The 20,748-nt window shown below is 39.5% G+C and overlaps 3 protein-coding genes and 1 long non-coding RNA gene across 5 annotated transcripts in view; 1 reads left to right on the forward strand and 3 right to left on the reverse strand.

The window, feature by feature from the left end:
• The window catches only part of LOC129348949 (uncharacterized), a 145,101-nt gene that overhangs the window by 62,203 nt on the left and 62,150 nt on the right, over positions 1 to 20,748 (forward strand). The window lies entirely within an intron of this gene.
• Positions 326 to 6,154, reverse strand: LOC111587207 (MAP kinase-activated protein kinase 2-like). Of its 2 annotated transcripts, none has more exons than XM_035942358.2 (10): positions 5,542 to 6,154; positions 4,393 to 4,532; positions 2,730 to 2,794; positions 2,566 to 2,645; positions 2,329 to 2,455; positions 2,063 to 2,138; positions 1,817 to 1,941; positions 973 to 1,058; positions 804 to 881; positions 326 to 722 (listed from the first exon to the last, which is right to left on the reverse strand). In XM_035942358.2, exons 1-10 carry the CDS (start codon positions 5,788 to 5,790, stop codon positions 483 to 485), a joined length of 1,266 nt encoding a protein of 421 aa, XP_035798251.2. In that variant the 5' UTR covers positions 5,791 to 6,154; the 3' UTR covers positions 326 to 482. The 2 variants fall into 2 exon arrangements, with proteins under 2 accessions (XP_035798251.2, XP_023152839.2); XM_023297071.3 differs by having other exon boundaries at positions 804 to 884; positions 5,542 to 6,150.
• On the reverse strand, positions 6,812 to 15,440 carry uroc1 (urocanate hydratase 1). Its single transcript, XM_023297070.3, has 19 exons — positions 15,212 to 15,440; positions 14,167 to 14,297; positions 13,247 to 13,340; positions 13,068 to 13,127; positions 12,842 to 12,970; positions 12,698 to 12,759; positions 12,495 to 12,561; positions 12,100 to 12,243; positions 11,912 to 12,000; positions 10,197 to 10,259; positions 9,901 to 10,080; positions 9,704 to 9,801; positions 9,541 to 9,613; positions 8,688 to 8,877; positions 8,458 to 8,556; positions 8,267 to 8,366; positions 7,557 to 7,638; positions 7,325 to 7,424; positions 6,812 to 7,206 (listed from the first exon to the last, which is right to left on the reverse strand). The coding sequence occupies exons 1-19, from the start codon at positions 15,335 to 15,337 to the stop codon at positions 7,066 to 7,068; spliced, it is 2,028 nt and encodes a 675-aa protein (XP_023152838.2). The 5' UTR covers positions 15,338 to 15,440; the 3' UTR covers positions 6,812 to 7,065.
• On the reverse strand, positions 16,884 to 20,322 carry chchd4b (coiled-coil-helix-coiled-coil-helix domain containing 4b). Its single transcript, XM_023297072.3, has 3 exons — positions 20,122 to 20,322; positions 18,192 to 18,290; positions 16,884 to 18,062 (listed from the first exon to the last, which is right to left on the reverse strand). The coding sequence occupies exons 1-3, from the start codon at positions 20,141 to 20,143 to the stop codon at positions 17,734 to 17,736; spliced, it is 450 nt and encodes a 149-aa protein (XP_023152840.1). The 5' UTR covers positions 20,144 to 20,322; the 3' UTR covers positions 16,884 to 17,733.

Consider the following 20,748-nt stretch of genomic DNA (forward strand, 5'->3'; position numbering starts at 1 on the left):
CACAGGCAAGAATCACATTAACATTGACCTCTTATGGTTTAAAAGCCCCTCAATTGTGCATGTTGCAATGCCCACATAACTAACCATCATAAAAGTCTCCTTTGACTTATTAGTTGTGTGTTATCTTGCCAGATAGATATATTTTATGACTTCCATATACTGTTCTTTTTGAAGAACCAATTTCTCACAGTGTAACAAAATCTCTGCATTGAACTTACTCTCTGATTTTGACCTGAATAACAGCCACCGTATCGTTCAAACAAGCCTCTCACTGTCGAAATATCTGTGTAAAATAAGTTTTTATGTACAAAGTGACACATCGCAGTTGTAAAACATAAAAAACAAAATTTTATTTAAATTTGTTATTGTAGTAACAGGTAAAAATAAATGACATTCTTTAGACTATTGAGTGCGGTGGCAAGAAGAACAAGTACAATAAGTGATATGCAGATGGGAAAATATTGCTTCCTCTGACTTTAATACTACTTCTGTCCAATAATCATTTCCCCATGCTCTTCAGAAAACGTCACCTCTCTATGACTGTTACACACCGCTCTTCCTTCTCCGTCCCCGCCATCGGCGTCTTCTGCTCTGTCGGCTCCTCCAGGCACCGGCCTCTTGCGTCTCTTGTTCAGCAGTGGGTTGTTGGATGTGTCCAAGTCTTTGATCTTCACCTGGTCGTAGTCCACACGCATGGTGGCCAAGGCGCTGGTCATTTCCTCCTGTTGGAAGACACACTCTTCAGTGAATCTGAGCTGCTGCTCTACTGCCATCTGGTGGCCACGTTCTCAAAAGAGTCTCACCTTGACGTCGTCCCACAACTCCTTGTCCTCTGTCAGAACACGAGAGGTGTGCAGAGGTGTTTGAGGAACCACCATCGACTGCTGTGGTATCAAAACATCCATGAGCATCCATGAATACACAGGATAACAACATATAGGTCTACGCAGGGCTTTGAAAGCGTGAACTTACACTGATCCAAGGATGGTTCATGAACTGTCCAATGGTCATCCTCTCACTGGGGTCAGTCTTCAGCAGCTGGATGATGAGCTGTTTGGCTGCAGGGGACATGAAATAAAACTTAATTAAACAATTAACGGGTCTTTGGTGTTAATATGCATCTAGAAGAATCTAGTTTTTATTGTTTCTTACATATAGAAAAACCATGTGTAACATTGCTATATTTCATATTCAGTCGAATCTGTGCAATATCTGAATGTCTACATATAGATGAATCTGTATCATATCAACAGTACTTGCATATTTCTTGCTAATCTTCATTTTTCTACTTATGTTCCTATATTTTTGCACTATCCCCTTTTCTGCTGGACCACTGCAAATGTCCCTGCCATGGGATTAATAAAGGATTTTCTTAATTATTTTCATATAATCTTATCTTTTCCTACAGTTTATCTCCAGTGTTTTGATGCAGAACTGTTGCCACATCCAAAGCTTAAATTAACCAGTGTAGAAAAACAAAAAATCCTCATTTAAGACAGCAAAAAGACAAAAAACACTATATGATCAGTTCAAACATGCAGTGACTTAGTGGTGATAAACAATCCCATTTATATGCTGTAAATGGAGACTCTGTGCAATCTGTTTTCCACTTGTTTTCATCACATAATTATGTCTGTACAGCCTGCCTGGGTTAAAGTGAAGTTAAAGCATCCCAGTATTATGCAATACTGGATGAGTCAATACCACATTCATACAGAACTTTGTTTTCATTTAATTCCAAAGCATTGCACACATTTTTCACAGTTTTTTTTCACGTTTTAGCTGTTAGATATGAATGTCTTGTTCAAAGTCTGACCTTCCTCGGAAACATCAGCCCACTCAGGGTTGGGAAACTCATATTGGCCCAACCTGATCCTCTGCTTCATGCCTGGAGAGATCGCCTGACCTGTGTTTGAGTAGAACGGAGGAAACCCACAGAGCCTGGAGAGAAGCGAGAGGACAGAAAGCTACTATAGACTGGTGTCCTCTTCAACTAATACACAGAGAGTAGCTATTAATGTTTCATTAAGCTGAATCAGTTACAGGCAAACATAATACTCACAGGATGTACATAATTACGCCCAAAGACCACATGTCACATGATTTGTCATATTTCTCTGGACCAAGCACTTCTGGTGCTGGAATGACAAGCAGACATGGAAAAAACAAGACAATAATGTGCAAGATGAAGGAAACACTCACATAAAAGCAGGTATAACATATGCACAAACACAAGGACAGCAAAAGACTGAATGACAGCTAAACGTATCACACATTTATCGGCAATGTACCTAAAACTACTGCTGTCATATTTCAGCAAGCACTCACCGACATAATATGGAGTGTAACAGGGAGTTTGGAGCGAGTTGTGCAGTGTTGTCTCCTTAGCAAAACCAAAGTCAGTCAGCTTCAGTGTGGCATTGCTCTCCTTGGTGGTGTAGAGCAGGTTTTCAGGCTGTATAGTGAGTCACAAATGACAGAGAAAGCAAATGAAAGTGAGATACAGTTGTTTAGCTGCCTTTCTCTTGCATTCTCTGTAATGAATGATTTGAGCAGCAGCAGTACCTTTACATCCCTGTGAGCGATGTCCATGTGGTGGAGGTACTCTATGGCCATGCCGATGTCATGCATGATCTCTGACACCTCTGGAGGACACGTAGATACTATCAGCACAGATCACAACACAAGAAGCAGTGGATTTAAGCTGCCAAATGTGAACTGTAACCCACCTCTCTCTGTGAAGGCCTGGTCCCCTCTGGCCTGAATGCGACTGAACAGCTCCCCTCCCTCCATACTGAGACGAGATTAACAAATAGATCAGATCTGGGGCAGCAACGGGACTCTTGGCAAATGACCACAGCTTTCAAATGTAATCATGGTTTTATAACAAAGCAAGTCATTGTGTCTAGTTACTGTTTAGATGAGTCTAGTCGAAGCAGAAAAAGATGACTCAAAAGAAGAGGACATTAGAGGGAAAATACACTGAAAAGCAGACTTTACATCATTTCATTTACATGATTTTTGACTAATACAATTACATAAGATGTAAATCAGTGGATGATGTTGCCAAAGATTCCATGGGCTCAATATTAGAGTGTATACAAGTTATTACCTGATTGCATGAGCTTTGTCTGAATGAGCACATTATAATTTTGCTGTTATTCCTCTGAGATGTCTCACTTTTGTTTTTACTTTGTGTCTGAGTTTCAGTTTATTTATTTAAACTATTTAAACAGAAACAAAAAGTCAAAATGACAGTGGAAAGCATTGTACAAGGCCTATTTGAGGGTCTATTTGTTGTTGGATGCTGAATAATATAAAAGATATATAAGAGAAGACAAAAGACAATAGTGCATTTTATAAGAAAACTATCAAAAACAAGAGGTCCAAAGTATCTTTTCAAGAGTTTTGCTGGACTTGAATTGAATGTCGAACTGGTTTTGTTTGGAGAAATCAAGATATTTGCTCACCAGTAATTAGAACAAAACAACTAACAGTAGAAATTAGCTTTCTATTTCAGAATCAAGTTTTGCCAAAAAAACAAAAACAAAAAGGGGCATATTTTGATCACTTTTATGCCTTTTTATGGATTATACTGATGTCATCTACACACATGCTTCCTTGTAATGCTTGGATACAATGGACACATTCTGTGGTGCAGTACTGATGTTAAGGAGAAATGTTGAATCTCTTACTCACTATTGTGTGTTGTTTGATTAAGTCGGTTGGTCTTGTCCACCCATACTGCTGATAAGCTGTTAATTAAAAAGCTATTCTTGATCTACTTGATTCATATCTATGAATCTATATGTACCAAAAAAAGTCATGAAAGCTATTGTCTACACTCCCAGGACTTACTCCTGCGATAAGTTCCCAGAACCAGCTGGAACCATCAGAAAAAAAGAGTGATTCAGTATGGACCATTTGCGTGAAATTTGTTGCAAAACTGCATATATACTAAAGAGATTATCTGAATAACTGAATATCCTGACTGACTCCCACTGGCCCTGCACGATCATCAACATCAATGACTTGTGACTTTTCTTTTTTTTTTTCAGTTATGATATTATAACATGCTCTTACTCTCCATGTCAACCTTATTTAAGTTGTTATATGCCTCTATGTTTGTATGTCTAGGCCAGAATGCTCTTGGAAAACAAATTCTAAATCACAGTGAGACTTTTCCTGATTAAAATAAAGATTAAACAAAGAAACCCCATATTTATAAGCTGCACTATTTACTTCATGAAGTCTGTTTCTCTGTTGTTCAGCTTAAATGCTTTTTTCAGATCCACAAAGTAACACAAAGCTAACAGAAAAAACTCGTGTGAGATCTATTCTGGCAGTGATTTGGTAGAGAATAACTGATGTAGTGCTGCTGGTCATTCTCACCATTCCATTACAATGAGGAGACATTTCTTGCCCTTGTGCATGTTCTCATACAGGCTGAGGATTCGTACGATGTGGGGACCTCCGGACACTCTCCAGTGCAGCTCCACCTCCCGTCGGGCTTTAGGAGTATCATATAGGATCTGTTAAACATGACAGAAAGACGGTTTAATGAAATGTTTCTATTTTGTATAGATTATTTTTCTGTAAATGCATGTTATTACACTTAAATCTGTGTTTGCAAATTGCAATGTCCAAAGCAGACAAACTGAATCTAATAAATGCGTCTTTCACTGTTTATGGAGCCATTAATCTACAGCTGAACTTTAACACTGAATACTTCAAGACTGCAACATGCTCTGCATTTAAAGCACAGCAGCAGTGATATCAGAGACAAAGCTGCTGTCTAAGGCATAGAGGTCAGAGTTCAAAACCCTGTGGACATGACAATACAGTATGGAGGAGAAAGGTGGCCAATTTTAAGTGTGTGACTTTCATCCAGAGCTTCTAAACATCAATCACAGCATCACTGCTTACACAAGACAGGGGTTTCTTACTCAGACAGAGGTGCTTCTTAACATTTCATCATACCTCTTCGGTTATGGTTCACCTCCAGAGGTTTCCCAAAGAAAACATGTGGAGGCCCTTCCTGTTTGTTTTCACACGGCTCTGCTGCAACTCCACAGCCAGCTGTTTATTGACTCACCAAGGCTGCATTTCTCACCACACATGCATACAAAAATGCAGATTTTTTACTTTTGCTAAATGCCAGGGGCCCAGATGATTATGTAAAGCATGAACAGAGCAGGGCATTGTTCACACAACAATCACAAAAAGAGAGTGGAAACTGTGTCAAAGCATCCCAGACAGGACATTACTGTCTGGGCAACTCTGTACCTCTCCATCCATCCATGGTTGAATTTACATTTCATCTGTGTCATATGATATAATCAATCATACAATTTGCCGTGCATTAAACTTGACATCAAGTACGAGTCCTTCTGGGAATTTCTGCACAGATTTCCAGTGTAAGGCCCCATTAATCGGTGCAGACCACAAAGACTGAGGAGAAATGAATAATTGATGGCTGCTCTCTGTCTTTACAGTGACAGCAGACCAGTTCACATCAACATAATAAACCAGCAAACACACCTTCAGGGCACATTTCTCTCCTGTTTTCTTGCAGTAACATTCCAGCACTTTGCCATTGATTCCCAGGCCGAGGACCTGAGCTGTTATTTTGTAGTCATCCGTCACAGCATGTCTCTTAAACTCCAGTTTGGAGTAAGCAGGTGGCTGCAGGTCGCTGCTGCTCTCCAGGCTGCTGGAGTCACTGTTGTGCGTCGTCCCGAGCTGCGCAGTAATTGGATTTACCGACTGCTCCTCCTGGTTGTGATGCATGTTTGATTTTTTTCTCTCTAAAAGCTGAGTGGTGCAGAGAAAATCTCATCAGTCAGAACATATCCGGTGTCATCATGGTGAGGATTTCCCAACAGAACATCTCGACTCAGACATAAGGCTGCAAGAGAAAATAAAAAAAGAGGCATGAAATCTCTAAAAAAAAAAAAAAAAAAAAATCCTCTTGGTATACAGAAAAAGGGCGGAGGTCTCAAGGCGCGCCGGTATACAGGCAGAGACAACTTAAAAAAGATTCCAGCTGAAGACTAGATGGAGCAGCGCAGATCGAGAAAACACACAATAAGTGAAAAAATGCGGAGAGAGGTCTGGTATCCCCGTCTGGTCCTCATCACCGTTATCTGGCTCTTCCTGCAGGGTACAGCAGCCTCTCCAAGTCCCTGACGTCAGCGAGAGAGGCTCAAGTTCATTCTCCATTCACAGTTTTCTTAAAGGAACAACCACGCGTAAAGGCGCACCAGTGGAGAGAGCCGAGGACCAAAAGCTACGAGCAAGAATCAATATAGTGTAAATACATGATCCTCCATCTCCATGAATGTAGAAACAAGGTTAAATCTGCTAAAATTATTGTTGAGGAAGACAGTGATTCCCTTGGAGTTAACATTTCTCCACCTGTAGGACAGCAGCAGCATCCCCACCGCATCATTTCATTTGAAATATTTCCATTGTTTCTTCTTTTCTTGCCGTTGAGCCGAGTTGTTATAAATCAGATTTTGTTTATTTGACAAGAGAGGTGCATGATTGTGTCACCGGTTGTCTCTGGTTTCCTTACAAGGTGTTTTTGAGCACTGACATCTTTTCTGGAAAGGCACAAGTGGAAAATATGTGCAGATGAAGGCAGAACACGTTCCTTTGGGTGCAATCATTTGTGACCAACTTGGCTGAGACTTTCTGTTAGAAGAACTACATGTTCCTTTTCTTTTTCACCACACAAAATAAACAAAACCTACATTTTTCCACCATTGACATTTTGATTGATATCACTGGACAAACTATGACACACAAATAACTCATACTTGAATTTATTATTAATAAAGTTTCATTTCCATCACTAAAATATAGAATATATTATTGCTTATAAATTATTAACAGCTGAGTAGTGTTCTGTGTCTTCAAGGCAGACAGCTTATTTAATTGTGATTGATTTATTAACATCTGCAGTATTGACGGGTTTTCAGTGTATTGAGCTGCCTTTGTGTGGGTTACGGTGTCTAATTTCAGCATGTGGATGAGGCCTTCTACACTATGCGACAGTGTTGTCTATCCCTGCAGTGCACGGTCCAGCATGTGCTCATCCTGCACAGGAAAAGGCATAGTGACACGCAGCTGCCTGTTATCCTCCATGGTGCGCTGGATGGTCTCATAAGCATTCGAGTTTCCAGACCAGCAGCGACGAGCCACCTGCGGCACACACAAACACAGATTACAGCCACTCAGCAAACGCCTGCAATCCGAGCAGACTGCAAATAAGTAAGTGAGGCCGGATCCTCTCAGGCTGCCTCCCTCTCTGCACTCTCACCCCATTAGAGACGTCCCAGTTGAGCATCAGCCTGGCACGCTTTGCCGCCTCTTCTGAGCCGTCCAGCAGCAAACCGAATCCGCCGTTCATTACCTCGCCCCTGTGGGTGGGATAAAGTCATTAACGCGCAGACTTAAGTGACAGGTGAGCAGTAACTCCCAAAGATGGTGCTGATGAATCGCAGCAGCAGTTCGGATGGGTTAGTATTTACTGGATAATCAGTCAGACCTACCAGCCAACACCACCTCCATTGTGCAGAGCCACCCATGTGGCACCTCTGAATGCATCACCGACAAAGTTCTGGACGGCCATGTCTGCAAAGAGGGAGAGACTGTGAGACATAACTTGCCTGTCTTTTATTACTTATGAAATATTTCTAGCTTATATGAATGAGGAAACACAAGAAAGCTGGGACAAAGGAAAAAGAGGCTACAAGTAATCAAAGTTATGAATTTGTGGGCAAATCCACAAGCTTCACTTACAGCTGGTGTCTTGTCAGTAGTAACTCAAAACAAATTCTGTGTGGATTGTTCTCTAAAATAATCAGCTCTCACAGTGTAAAAAGTCTCTAACTTTAAGACACCAATTGCTATTTTTAAAATTCTCAGACTTTTGCATCAATGTCAAGTAAACAAAGCATAAATTGGTATTTATGGTGTATATCATGTTTGTCACTGATATCCTGAAGCAACTGGTCATTTATTGTGTTGTAAAACTGCATTTCTCTGACAAAATATGTTGATAGTTTTTATGCGTTGTCAATTACAAGCATTCAGGTTTTAAATCATTTTATTAATATGACTAATATATTTGCAGACAGCTGAAATTTGCTTGAGGAGCTAAACTATCACAGGCAGCAAGCTGTCTTCTTTCATTTTTGCTGTCTAGTGAGCTGACCTGTTTTGGTTCTGATTTGTAGCTGTATTTAGCTGCACCACGTACCTGCACAGAAAGCAGAACCATCGTACACATTAGAGGTCTCTCTGAAGGGGCTGTCAGTGCCGCTAACATCATGGTGGTCTCTGCTGATAACCACTGGTGCCTGAACAGGACAAACAACAAAAACCACTCCTGAGACTCTACTGAAAACCTGATATCACGCAGAGCAGCAAATGCAAAATCTATTGTCTTACTGAAACTCTTCCATCAGCGATAGCCTGGTTGATAGCCAAAGCGATGCAGACTCTTCCCTTCTGGTCAGAGTAGAGGATTCTGGCTTGGGAGCCCACAACCTAAACACAGAGGGTACACAGAGGAAATCAGCAATTCAAGCTATATTTGTATATATATGTTTTTGGTTTTTTTGTCTGAGTTATGTGCACACAGAGAGCAAACTGGGGCGTTTATTGCTGAGAAAGCTTACCATTTTGTGTTTTCCAGCCTCTCTGATCCAGCGGATGTTGTCATTGTACTGCTGTTTGATGCGATCGGATACACTGGCACTGATTTCCTCCAGGACAGTAGCAGCAATGCTGTCAGTTACAGCAAGATCTTGGGGTTCACCAGATGTGCAAACCCAGCGAAACGGCCCAAAGCCCAAAGAAAAAATGTCCCTGTTGCAAAAGCAAAGGAAAATAGATTATAAATATCTGACAGCAGTTTAGTAACTAGTCTCTTTCAAGAGTAACAGTTATAACCTTAATACTATAATATACTATAATACACTACACTAGAATACACTATGCTATACTACACTTTGCTATGCTATACTATGCTATACTATACTATGTTATACTATACTTTGCTATGCTATGCTATATTATATGATGCTATGCTATGCTATACTATACTATGGTATGTTATGCTATGCTATGCTATGCTATACTATGCTATGCTATACTATGCTATGCTATGCTATGCTATACTATACTATACTATACCATGCTATGTTATGCTATACATTATTATGCTATACTATACTATACTATACTATACTATACTATACTATACTATACTATACTATACTATACTATACTATACTATACTATACTATACTACCTAATAATCATAATTTGAGGGCCAATTATCATTTTTTCAGGCTTCTAACCTTTTTTTTCCTGACCTGATACCAAATGTTAAATGACTGTAAAAAGCTCTGGAGAAAGCTTTCATTATTTTGCCATGGTATTATTTCTGAGGTCAACAATTTAAAGGCTAGATTTATAGTATTCTAACTGTGTAAAGTGTTAGTTTGAAGAAAACAGCAAATGTCTCACCCCATAATGTGCTGGACATATGAAGGGTAGCGGAACTCTGTTGCTCCCCCATCGACTTTTTTAACCTCTGCACCTAAATAAAACCATGAGCACACGCCTCTTTATTATTCTAACACAGAGCAAATGACAAAGATATTCTGTGTGTGTGAGTTAAATCTCTTACCAGCTCTTTGGGCCTCCAGCAGGAATGCGTTGCCATAATCCCAGAAGAACATACCTGCATTAGACAACTTGTTGATAGCCATTACTTGTCTCCGGAGGCTGTGATAGTGTGTCAAACATGTTATTTCAGATTAACAGACAGATTCATTGCAGAGAAAATACTGTACAAAATCAGCTCAGCTCTGTGTTTGGTTCAACCTTTCTTGGACAATGCTTCGGAAACGGTCAGGATCGGTGGACATGAGCTGGTTGGCCTGTCTAAAGCTGAGCTGGACTGGGTAGTAGCCTCCATTGTACGGGTTGTGAAGTGAGGTCTGGTCTGAGCCCAGATCCACCAGCAGCTCTCCAGTCCGCTCAAACTCCAGCACGAGCCTCTCCCTGGTCAGAAAAACACAACAAAGGTTTCAAATGTATGTTAACAAAAGGCAGGTCTCCCACTGTAGCTGCAGACCAGGTCGTTTCTGGGTGGCAACAAGTTTTAATCGCTCACTCACCACAAGTCGACGATGTTGCCATGGTAACCCAGACTGAGAGGAGTCTTGGAGCTTCTGGCTTCTCTGTAAGACACAAAATAATAATTTCACAGTTGACAGGTCGACCTGCAGTCCTTTCTAGGAGATTAATGATATTTTTTCTGGGAGGTGGAGCAATGTTTAGATGCCGAACATAGAGACAGAAGCACAACCTGTGGGAATAAAGTTTATAAAACATTTTGGGGGTAAATGCAATATTTAATAGGCAATTCTTTACATGTAATTTTTTTATTGTTATGCAGTTATGGCTTTCTCCTCTTTCATTTGGGTAGGAACTTGATCTTTTTAGCTCAGAATAACTGCCTGGGGCCATTATCAAAGCCCTTTTCGGACAGGCGATACATAACATTGTTGGCTTCATCAGTTTGTTAAAATGATGGTATTCTGTCATTCAGACATTGGTCAATTAATGTTCCTCAAGGCTTCATTCAGACATACCCACCGCAGTGAATGAGAGAAGCTGTGCATGCAACATTTGTCATTCATGCAAGATTAGACAACACATCCAGTGAAGTATATTACATAATTATGCATAAACAAGCCAAAGACTCAATCTACACTGATAACAAGCTGATCAAACTGTCCAAATGCTGTCCATGAGTGATGACGATCTAACTGGTTTATCAACAGTAAAATAAAAATAACAGAACAGCTGCAATGGAGCTCAGGACGCAATTTGTTGCTATATAACAAATAGTTTAGCTGCAGCATGACTCTGTGTGACGGTTCACCTGTGTGAAGAAAAGTACACAATGTAACTTACTGTTAGAGCCTGGCCTGGACTGATCCACTCTATGTCTTAGAAATAATTTATAATATGAAGGATTTAGTGAAGTTACTGACACTGTTGTTTCAGTTGCACAACACACGCAAATCTCTTGTTTTGGAGACTTTCAGATAGATCCTGCTGCTGTGTGATGTTGCAGTTATTTTATAAAACCAGAGAAAAGATTCCTACAAACACTTGGAAGTAATTAAACTTTAGTATTATTGGTCTAAGCTGTAAATATCTATTTTTTTGCAATAAAGTTTCAGGACCCTTCAGTTTGTAGCTTGATAGATTTGAAATTGTAAAGCAAACTCAATGAGAAAGGTTTGTTGTGGATTTTTGTGCGCTCTTTGTGATTTTTTTGGACCAACACTGGTGCTGACTGTAGGAACAGCCTTCCCCAAATCACTTCACACAACTCCAACTACTGTTGCTAGTTGGAGTTCTGACTTGTGCCTTGTTAAAGTGATACAGAAATGTTATGAGACCTGACATAGCAGGATTTCCACTCCATATTTTAAAGGAAAGTGAGCATGGTGCTCATTTAGACATGAAGCATTTAGATGTCGTCAGATAAATAGAAAGGAGAACAAGTCTAAGAATGGACTCAAGATGGCTGCTGAGACTTTCCTAGTGGATTCTGGTGTCTTTCAGCTACTTGGTTTATGTTTGAATGTTTGATTTATAACTTTAGTATCACTCTCATAGCATTGTCTATGGCCACAGCAGGACGGAGTATTTGTACAGTGTGTACAGACTAATACCTGATGATATCTCTCAGTCATATCAAAACCATCATTGTTCAATGATACAGTGAAATGGCAGCATAATAATCAGAAAGTAAACACTACTTATTAATCAAGATTTGGACATATCGACATAATCCTAATATTTTCCCCCCTGTTACCTGATGCGTTTAATGCACTGCTCCATGCTGCTGGTGACCTCCATCAGCCAGCCCTGCTCATGTCTCTTTCTCAGAGGCACCTCATCCACCTACGTATAAATCAAAGTCACACCGTCACATGGACATACAGCACTTCCTCCATTCTTGCTCGGTCAGCAATAGCGGGAAATGACAAGGAAGCAGCTGACCTCCGCAATAACACCAATACAGCCGGAAATGACGGCAGCTTTAGCCTGAGCTCCACTCATGCCTCCCAGGCCCGAGGTCACAAACACTCGACCCCTCAAGTCACCAGAGCCCAGGTACCTCCGACCGGCATTCAGCACCGTCAGCTGGACAGAAAACCACAGGGAAGTATGTTAATCATAAAACAGGCACTGTGGATAATGTGTGGAGCAAATATTATGATAGAGGAGATATATTTCACAATAAAAAGCAAAATAAACCAAAAAAAATGGTTATAATATTTTGTGATAGGAATTAGTTTTCTTTCTTAAATTCTAAATATGTGATAATCTCTGACTTAAAGGAACTTTGCATAAGAGAATAGTAGTGTGTGCATCAGACTGTGATTTTTACAAACCATAGTGCCATGAACAATCCCCTGAGGCCCAATGTAGCAGTAGCTGCCTGCTGTCATTTGACCATACCTATAAATGCCCAACAAAAACACACCAGTTACACTTTGCACCACCACAATAGGCCGAAAACTGCCACTCTGTCCAGTAGCCACGAAATAAAATAGATAACAAGAACCACCAAGTAAAAAGCACCTTAATAACTTACATTGAGACACCAAGTGCAAACATCTTCTCATACTGATCTCTGGAGGAGTAATTTGGAATAACCTGAGTGAAGCAAAAGACAAAAATGTGAATCTGTTGTGTATCTTAGTATCACTTTATTAATCCAGATGTGTTGTGTTGTTACCATGCCGTTGGTGATGATGGCGCGAGGCGAGGAGGGCAGGCTGGGGAACAAGCCCATGGGGTGACCGCTGTACATGACCAGAGTTTGCTCCTCTGTCATCTCACTCAGGTAATGCATGACGAGGCGGAACTGCACCAAACGAACACAAATAATTAACATGCAACTGTTAGGACTGTACACATCGCTATTAAAGACAGAAGAAAAATCTAGTTAACTCAGAGCATACCTGAGCCCAGTTACTGAACACCTGTCCATTTCCTCCGTAGGTGACAAGCTCTTGGGGAAACTGAAATATAAAGAAGCATTAAGTTGCCATAGAGACAATAAACGAAGCAGAAAACATGGCATGTGAATTTAGCAATCTTTGACTTAGATACATGAACACAAGTTGTGTCAAAAGCTCACCTGAGCAACGGCAGGGTCCAGATTGTTCATGATCATCAGCATCATGGAGGCTGCTTGACGTGTGCGACATGGGTACTGATCTATTGGATAAGCTCTGAGGAAACACAAGGACATTCATGATACTGCTGCCGGGGTAAAACAAATAAACTACATGATACAACCTTAAGAGTAAATTTAATGTCAGTGTAAAATGTACATCTTCTAAAGCAGTGTTGCTGTTTTTAATCTTTCTTCTTTGCTTTCACGTTTTTTCTTCGTTCCTCAGACAGTCTCTAATTCTGAGAATCTCCTCACCAATGTGGCAGTAGGTTAAAATATTTGACTGGTTTCATGACACATACATACACACCGATGAGCCTCAACATTAAAACCACCTGCCTAATGTAATCTAAGTGCCCCTTGTGTTGCCAAAACAGCCCCGACCTCTCAGGCCATGGCCATGCAGGACCTCTGGGGGTGTCCTGTGGTGTCTGACATCAGGACATTGACAACAAATCCTTTGGGTCCTATGGGTGGCCTCTGTGGACTTGTTATAGTGCATCAAATGGTTGCTCAATTGCATTTGGTTTGCAATTTTTGCAGTCCAGCAATGTTTAGGTGGATATTATGTGTCCAAATAGCATCCACATGAACACTGGGACTCCAAGCAGAACATTGTATTCTAACGAGATGATCAATGTTTTTAATGTTGTGACTAATCAGTGTATCTTTAAGTCTCATACTTTGAAAGTCCTGCTTTAGTACACCCCCTTTAATAAACAAATATGTGGTATTTATAACCTAAAATGTTCATATTATGTGTTTTTTTTGTAAAAAGGAACATCAGTTTATATGCCATTATCTGATTTTTGTACACTCAAATATCAACAGCAGTATTGACCTCAAACAGCACTTTCAGATTGTAGCCAGAGGCTCCTCACCTCATACGTAACGCAGGACAGAAGCGGTACATGTAAATATGGCCGTATTGCCGCAGCTCTTGAGCAAACTCAGGCGCCAGCGTTGCATGATGGGATGGAGGGAAATAACGCAGAGCATTTCTCAGTGCCAACTAGAGGAAAAAAGGACATTTAGTGAAAAGAAATAAATGTTTAAATGAAGTCAGGCAGACATAAGTAGATGTTTTACTCCTTTTTATTCCCTTCTCATGGAACAGTCAGAGCTCTCCCTGCATTTCTCTTAATCATTGACTGAAGCCTTTGTGCTGGGTTTAGGCAATCACTTGAGGGACTTTGAAAATAATCAATTCTGAGGGCAGCACATGAGTCAGAGGAGATGATGCAATAAGGCAGAGTTCACTGTGGTGCATAATGTTCAATGAGCTTCTGCAACTGACTGAAATGATTATGAGATGCCAATTTGTGTAAACCATATATTATTTCATGATAAAGTCACGAGTTTGCCTGCTTTGTCTTTTTGACGGCTTGGCTCAGTGTGTTCTGCAACATCTGGACACTATGCATGGTTGCTTTAATTATAAATATGTTGCACAGAAAGCATTTTGACTTGCTACTAGCAGAAAAACATATCAGTGAGTAAAGTGGAATGCAGCCTTTAATAACATCAGTATTAACCTGGAAAAACATGCAGAACAATCTAAAGCTTGGCTCATTTTACTTCCAGCTGTTGTTGTTTTAACAATTTAAATGCGCCAGTAAATATTGTTATTATCTTACTAACTTGTTCGTTCCCTTTGATTTTTTTTCCGTATTGTTATTTAAGTGTCTTATTTGTGCACATACATCTTTTTTTATCTTACTTGACTAAATTGTAAATGAAACTTGAATGTATTCCAGGTTAAAATAGAGGTTTAATGAATAATCACGGCTCTGTCCATCATTAAAATAAAATGTTACACTGAAAAGAACGTTCTCAGAATCACATTGGATTACTGATTTACAAATGATTGAATGACAAAGGTGATAAAAATCTGCATTCAGATGTATTTTTAGTGCATTCACTCACCCGCTCCTCTTCTGCTGTCAGGTTGGGGGTCCTAACTGGTGCATGTGGTACATTAGGATCTCTTCCCCTGTTAGCTGGCAGAGGGTTCAGGGGCAAACCGCTGCATATCTCCTTTAAATCAGACATCCTGGTGGGTATTTTCTGTCACACACTCGATCAAAAACCTGCAGACAAAGAGGCTGATGGCAGCTCTAACCCCCTGTGGAGGAAACACTGTATTTGGGAACATTTGAGGGCGATCACTCTTCTCCTTACTGTCCTATTGGCTTTTTTGGCCTTCAGGATCCACCAATGATAAACGACTGCTTGAAAAGTTTGTTTGGTAATTATTGATCACTGAGGGAATTTGAAGCTGGACATGCTTCAGTGCACAAACACTAATAGACCTCTGACCCCTGAAGCTCAGACATGTAACTCAGTTAAACAAGAGTGTCCACCAGAACCTTCATTCTAACATTCAGCATATATTATATAGAATCATGTCATTTCCCTTTACGACTCTATAAATGTTGCTCTTAACTAATCCAGCGCCTTGACAAAAAAGTATACAATTCCCTGGTGTGCTTTAGTGATGTTCTCTGCACTGAATGCATGTTTATATATGTTACATATACGCAAAGTCAGCCTTCAAAGATAATGCACTCATGAGAAATGAACCGCTGCTTGCTGGTTTATAGTTGTTTATGTAAGATATATATAAGATAAAACTGCTCTCTTCACTCTGAAGGATGAGTTACATTGCACTGTAGTTTGTTTGCATCAGCCTCAAGAGGTCCAGTGAGTGGGGAACACAGCTACATAAAACGCTCTTTTGTGCTGCTCTCTTTAAAATGCTAAATATTTTTTAAAAAAAAATAAAAAAAAAAAAATAAATAAATAAATAAATAAATATATATATATATATATATATATATATATATATATATATATATATATATATATATATATATATATATATATATATATATATATATATATATCAATGTACTGTACCTTCATGGTAGTGGCAGAGAACACACCTAGATTTACAAAGCACAAGATAAGGAGTCTCTGTTCTGGGTGTTTCCAATGTAACCCCTTGTAATTCAAGACTACGACAGAGTGGAAACATTTAGTTTCAAAGTAGCAACTAGTAGTAGTAAAGAATTATTTCCACCTGAAAAAAAAACAGCCCCAAATTTAGCCAGCAACAGTCAACTGAACATGCTCGGCTCTATGGATCAGAGACACTTTATAAATACAATAAGTTTCCTTCTCAACAAACCAGATCTGAATATATCCTGCAATAATAGCTCCCCCCCCCCTCCCTTTTTTAAAAATTTTTACTTCTGCCTAATCAAAAACAGTATACACAAGGATCACAACGAGTCTAATCTGATGCATTAGGTAAGAAGCACAGCAAATGCAACACCCATTTCAATCATAGGAGGCCTGTTTTTGTAACAGATACAGTGTGGACCCAGTACAGGGACCTCCAGGGTGGAAAAGGTTGAGGTCATTTCACAGTTAACCTCTGCTGGATGCTCACGAGTCCAATGATGTCAACACATTTATGTTTGTTGATGATGTGAACTTGAAATGTGTATATTGAGACAGCGACATAAGGTCATTTTTATGAAGGTCAACCAAAGAAGGTGGAAAATGAAACAATTAATATTTCACAAACCAAAGATATGTTACACATTTTATTAGAAAACTTTCAACCAATCTGCTTTAAGTCACTTCAGTCATTCCTGTGCTGCACACAAATGGTTCAGCTGAGGTAAATGTTTTAGGTCTGGTTATAAATGAGCAGAGGAAATGCAGTCCTGGACACATGGTAACAGTGGAACACACTACTGAAGATACCACACTAAATTTACTGTAATTTTACAGTGTCTGACCTTGTCTTGGTAAATCACAGGGTGAGCGAGTAGCACCATTTATCTTGAGACAAAGGAAGAAACAAAGAAGCACTGTGCACCTCAATGGGTGTACTAAGCTTGGTCCTGTAAACACTTGATTGAAGATAATTTAAAACCATGATGAATGAACCCATAGGGGGGTTGAACACTTTTAATTTAAACTCTTAACATTTTACTTGGATCCCACATTATTTAAAAGTAAACTGTTTAAAGTAAAGCTGCACATTTTTTTGTTTCCGCCACTGAATAAATATCTGCTCTCTAAACCAGATGACCTGTGTTCTCCTTTGAAGAATAAAGTTTTTATTTTTTGCATTCATAATAGCGACCATTAATTCTTCGTCTTCACAGAGAATTTGTTTCAGTGCAGCAAATCAAGTGGCTTCCAATAAAACCACATATGCTTCAGCACTACTGCTGACAAAACTATGTGTTTGTATGTTATGCTGCCAACACTGCAGCAGCTGGGAGAAAAACTACTTTCTCTGCCATTTTCCTGAAGAATTTGTATTTATTTTTTTTAATGGTTAAAAAAAAAAACATAAATATATCAACATTATTCAGGTTCCATAAAGCGATGACTACATGTGGACACGCGCTACACACTATGACTCATTATTAGCTTTCTGCTGTGCTCTCTGTGTCGGGCTGTGAGGTGTTAGAGTCCTGCTCAGAGGCAGATGTGGAGTTTGCACCTGATTCTTCTGTAGAGTCTTGTGAGGTCTTGCTGGAGGATTTTTCATCTTCTTGTGGGTAGAGCTCTGGGTAACGCTGCATACACTCCTGCATAGCCCTGAACTGTTCCAAGCAATCAGATCCCTTTACCTCCTCCTTACTATAGTGGAAACAGGAGAAGGCGTCCTTAAATTCAGTCCCACAGGGACCGCTGGCCATACCACCCAGGCAGGGGCAGTTCCAGTTGATCTCCCCATTGGGAAGAATCAGACCTAGAATGACAGAGGAGGTTTAAATTATTACATTGGACAATAAATTTGGATTTTTTTGAAACTCCACAAGAGCTAATATTTAGCCTGATGACGGCTAAATATGCTCCTGGTAGTTTTACTCCTCCTCACCTCGCTCCTCATACGGGTCGTTGGGATCTTCCTCTACAAGCTCAGCACTGCTGGGTGTTTCATGATCCTCTTTGGTGACAAAGATGATTTTGTCTTTACCTGTTGTGTACAACAGAAGTCATTGCAAATAAATTGTCAGTGGAATCTGCCAAACAAGCCCTATATTGCATTTGTGTGCATGTTCTAGCGAAGATCTCAACAATTTTTCTCAATAAAAACTGAGCTTGTTCAATGAACCAAAAATGTATGGTACAGAGGGCTGAAACAATCAGCTCATTTATCAATTAGTCAGTCAAGAGAGCAGCTTCTTTGATTTGAAGATTTTCTGCTTTTCACAAGTAAACTTAACTTCTTTTGGATTTGCTTTGATATTTTGGATTGTTTGGTTGGATAAAATAAGAAATCTAATGATGTGGCATGTGATAAGTAATAATGATTTTTACCCTATTTTATGACATTTTACATACAGAACTATGAATGAAAACAGATCATAAGATCATGGAAAAATATTGTGCAACAACACAACTTATGAGTGGAAACATATGACGTGAATAGAGAGTTAATTTCTCCCTGCTAAATATGAGAATGTTTTGCTTGTGAATGAGGACGGCCAAGTCTACAATTGGACCATTTCAGTGATGGAGGACTCGGATCTATTGATGAAAGATTTTCTCTGCTGAAAATCAAGTTAGCACCTTGTTAGCATGTCCATATGGTGTTTTTTATATGCTGGAAGACACTTCATGAGAAAAAGAAGCAGTCAACATCATGGCTGAATTTTTCCACCTTCAGCAATGTACTCAACAATGACAGTGTCAAGAACATGGGTTCAGACAGCCAGAGTTTCAGTTATAACAAATCTAAGAAACCAATCCTCTTAAGTTGAGGGGTCGTTATTTTTCTTCAGAACACATATTTAGATGTTTTGTTTTTAATGAAAAAACATGGCTTAAAATGGTCTAGATGTAACACTAATAGCACACTGCCTCCTGTAAAATCTGCACATCTACAAAGTCCCTACCTCTTTCATCATTCATCCCTCTCTACTCACTGAATTTTGAGCACACCAGCTCACCTACAACTCTGCTGTTGTGCCAATATTGGAGTAACTCTGCTATACATGTTCGACAAAGCATAATGCTCCCTGCAAGCCAACACATCAAGTTCCTTAGGTTTGTGACATATGACACTCAAGAATTCTGAACCCTTTTTTTTGAGACTGTTATCAGTACACTGTATGCTCAGGCATGGCATTAACTGCTTCTTTCAATCATCATGTATACAAAACAACATAAGTACACATTAACAAGATAAAACACATGATTTTCATCAGAAGTGGTACATTCAACTACATTACATGGTATTTTAGTCCGATGGCTGCTGAGCTGAAGGTAGGAAATGTCACAGAAAACTCCAAATAAAATAGATGCTGCATACATCTGTCAACTAAATGACATGAAACATGAAGCACAATATTTCCCTTTGAATTTTAGTAGATTTAAATTAAAAATGAGTGTGAAATGTAAATAAAGTAGGATTATTTCAATTTAGGTCGTAAGCAGTGTGCTTAAACAAGTGCATCGATCTACTTTCAGCTAGTGGATCAAAACCTTGACAGTCATAGACGCTTTCAGTGTGAAACATCTCCAGATGAGTAATAAATTCTGTATTAAATACACCATGTTAAAGCCTCCTGCCCTGCAGCTTGCTCCTGGTCAAGGTTAAACTGTGTGATGGCTACAGGTGGCTAACACTCGTGTTCTTTCATAATGCGCAATTACACATTTTAACAGTCCTAATTCACATCTTAACAAGAGCCTTGTTGTTACTACACTTTTTAAAAATTACACCAACATCTATCTGTCATTCAGACTGAGCTGAACTTGACTGAGCTCTGAGAGAAGTTAGCCGGCTAGCACAGCATGGTTACCTTCCTGTCGGACCGAGCTCATTTCTTCACGCTGGACCAGATTAAATTCCTTCCTTCTGATTCACGACAGCAGCTTTCAGCTCACCGAGGACTCTCACAGAGAAACTAGAAGGAAAATAAACGCGTAGCAGGTCTCAGGCCATCACTGTGATCTCCATCATCAGGACTCTGTTTCACAACTATCCTTGTTATACTGGCGAGTCCTCTTCTTCTTCTCCAGCTACGTTAATGCTGCGGTATTTACTGCTGCCCCCTACAGGCCTCACATGTCACTACAGGCTATTTCCACAATGTCATTTCACACAAGCTGAGTTTTCAAGAAAATAATACATTTTTGCTGTTTCTCTCTTACTTTCAGAGCACATGTTATACCTACAAGTATATCTAAAATAAATTATGACACACATCTACACAGAACACTTGCAAAGATGCAATAAAGATGACTTTACCAGCATGTTATTTTATGTTGTTGTATGTAACCTGCTGAACACTTGAATTTCCCTCAGGATTAATAAAGTATCTATCTATCTATCTATCTATCTATCTATCTATCTATCTATCTATCTATCTATCTGTCATGGAAATGCTATTGTGCCCTGTGTACAAAACATTTTTGAACTGTTCATC

Source organism: Amphiprion ocellaris, chromosome 5 (assembly GCF_022539595.1).
Source record: "Amphiprion ocellaris isolate individual 3 ecotype Okinawa chromosome 5, ASM2253959v1, whole genome shotgun sequence".
Classification (NCBI taxonomy): domain Eukaryota; kingdom Metazoa; phylum Chordata; class Actinopteri; family Pomacentridae; genus Amphiprion; species Amphiprion ocellaris.

Coding starts and splice junctions, on each gene's coding strand:
- LOC111587207 (XM_023297071.3), bottom strand. CDS start 5,790: ATGCATCACAACCAGGAGGAGCAGTCGGTAAATCCAATTACTGCGCAG. Junction 2,456..2,565: donor TCGCTCACAGGGATGTAAAG/GTACTGCTGCTG, acceptor CTCACTATACAG/CCTGAAAACCTGCTCTACAC. Junction 1,942..2,062: donor GGCGTAATTATGTACATCCT/GTGAGTATTATG, acceptor GCTTCTCTCCAG/GCTCTGTGGGTTTCCTCCGT.
- chchd4b (XM_023297072.3), bottom strand. CDS start 20,143: ATGAGCTCGGTCCGACAGGAAG. Junction 18,291..20,121: donor GAGCTCGGTCCGACAGGAAG/GTAACCATGCTG, acceptor TGTACACAACAG/GTAAAGACAAAATCATCTTT. Junction 18,063..18,191: donor CGACCCGTATGAGGAGCGAG/GTGAGGAGGAGT, acceptor CTGTCATTCTAG/GTCTGATTCTTCCCAATGGG.
- uroc1 (XM_023297070.3), bottom strand. CDS start 15,337: ATGTCTGATTTAAAGGAGATATGCAGCGGTTTGCCCCTGAACCCTCTG. Junction 12,971..13,067: donor TGTTCAGTAACTGGGCTCAG/GTATGCTCTGAG, acceptor CGTTTGGTGCAG/TTCCGCCTCGTCATGCATTA. Junction 10,260..11,911: donor CAGTGCATTAAACGCATCAG/GTAACAGGGGGG, acceptor TGTGTCTTACAG/AGAAGCCAGAAGCTCCAAGA.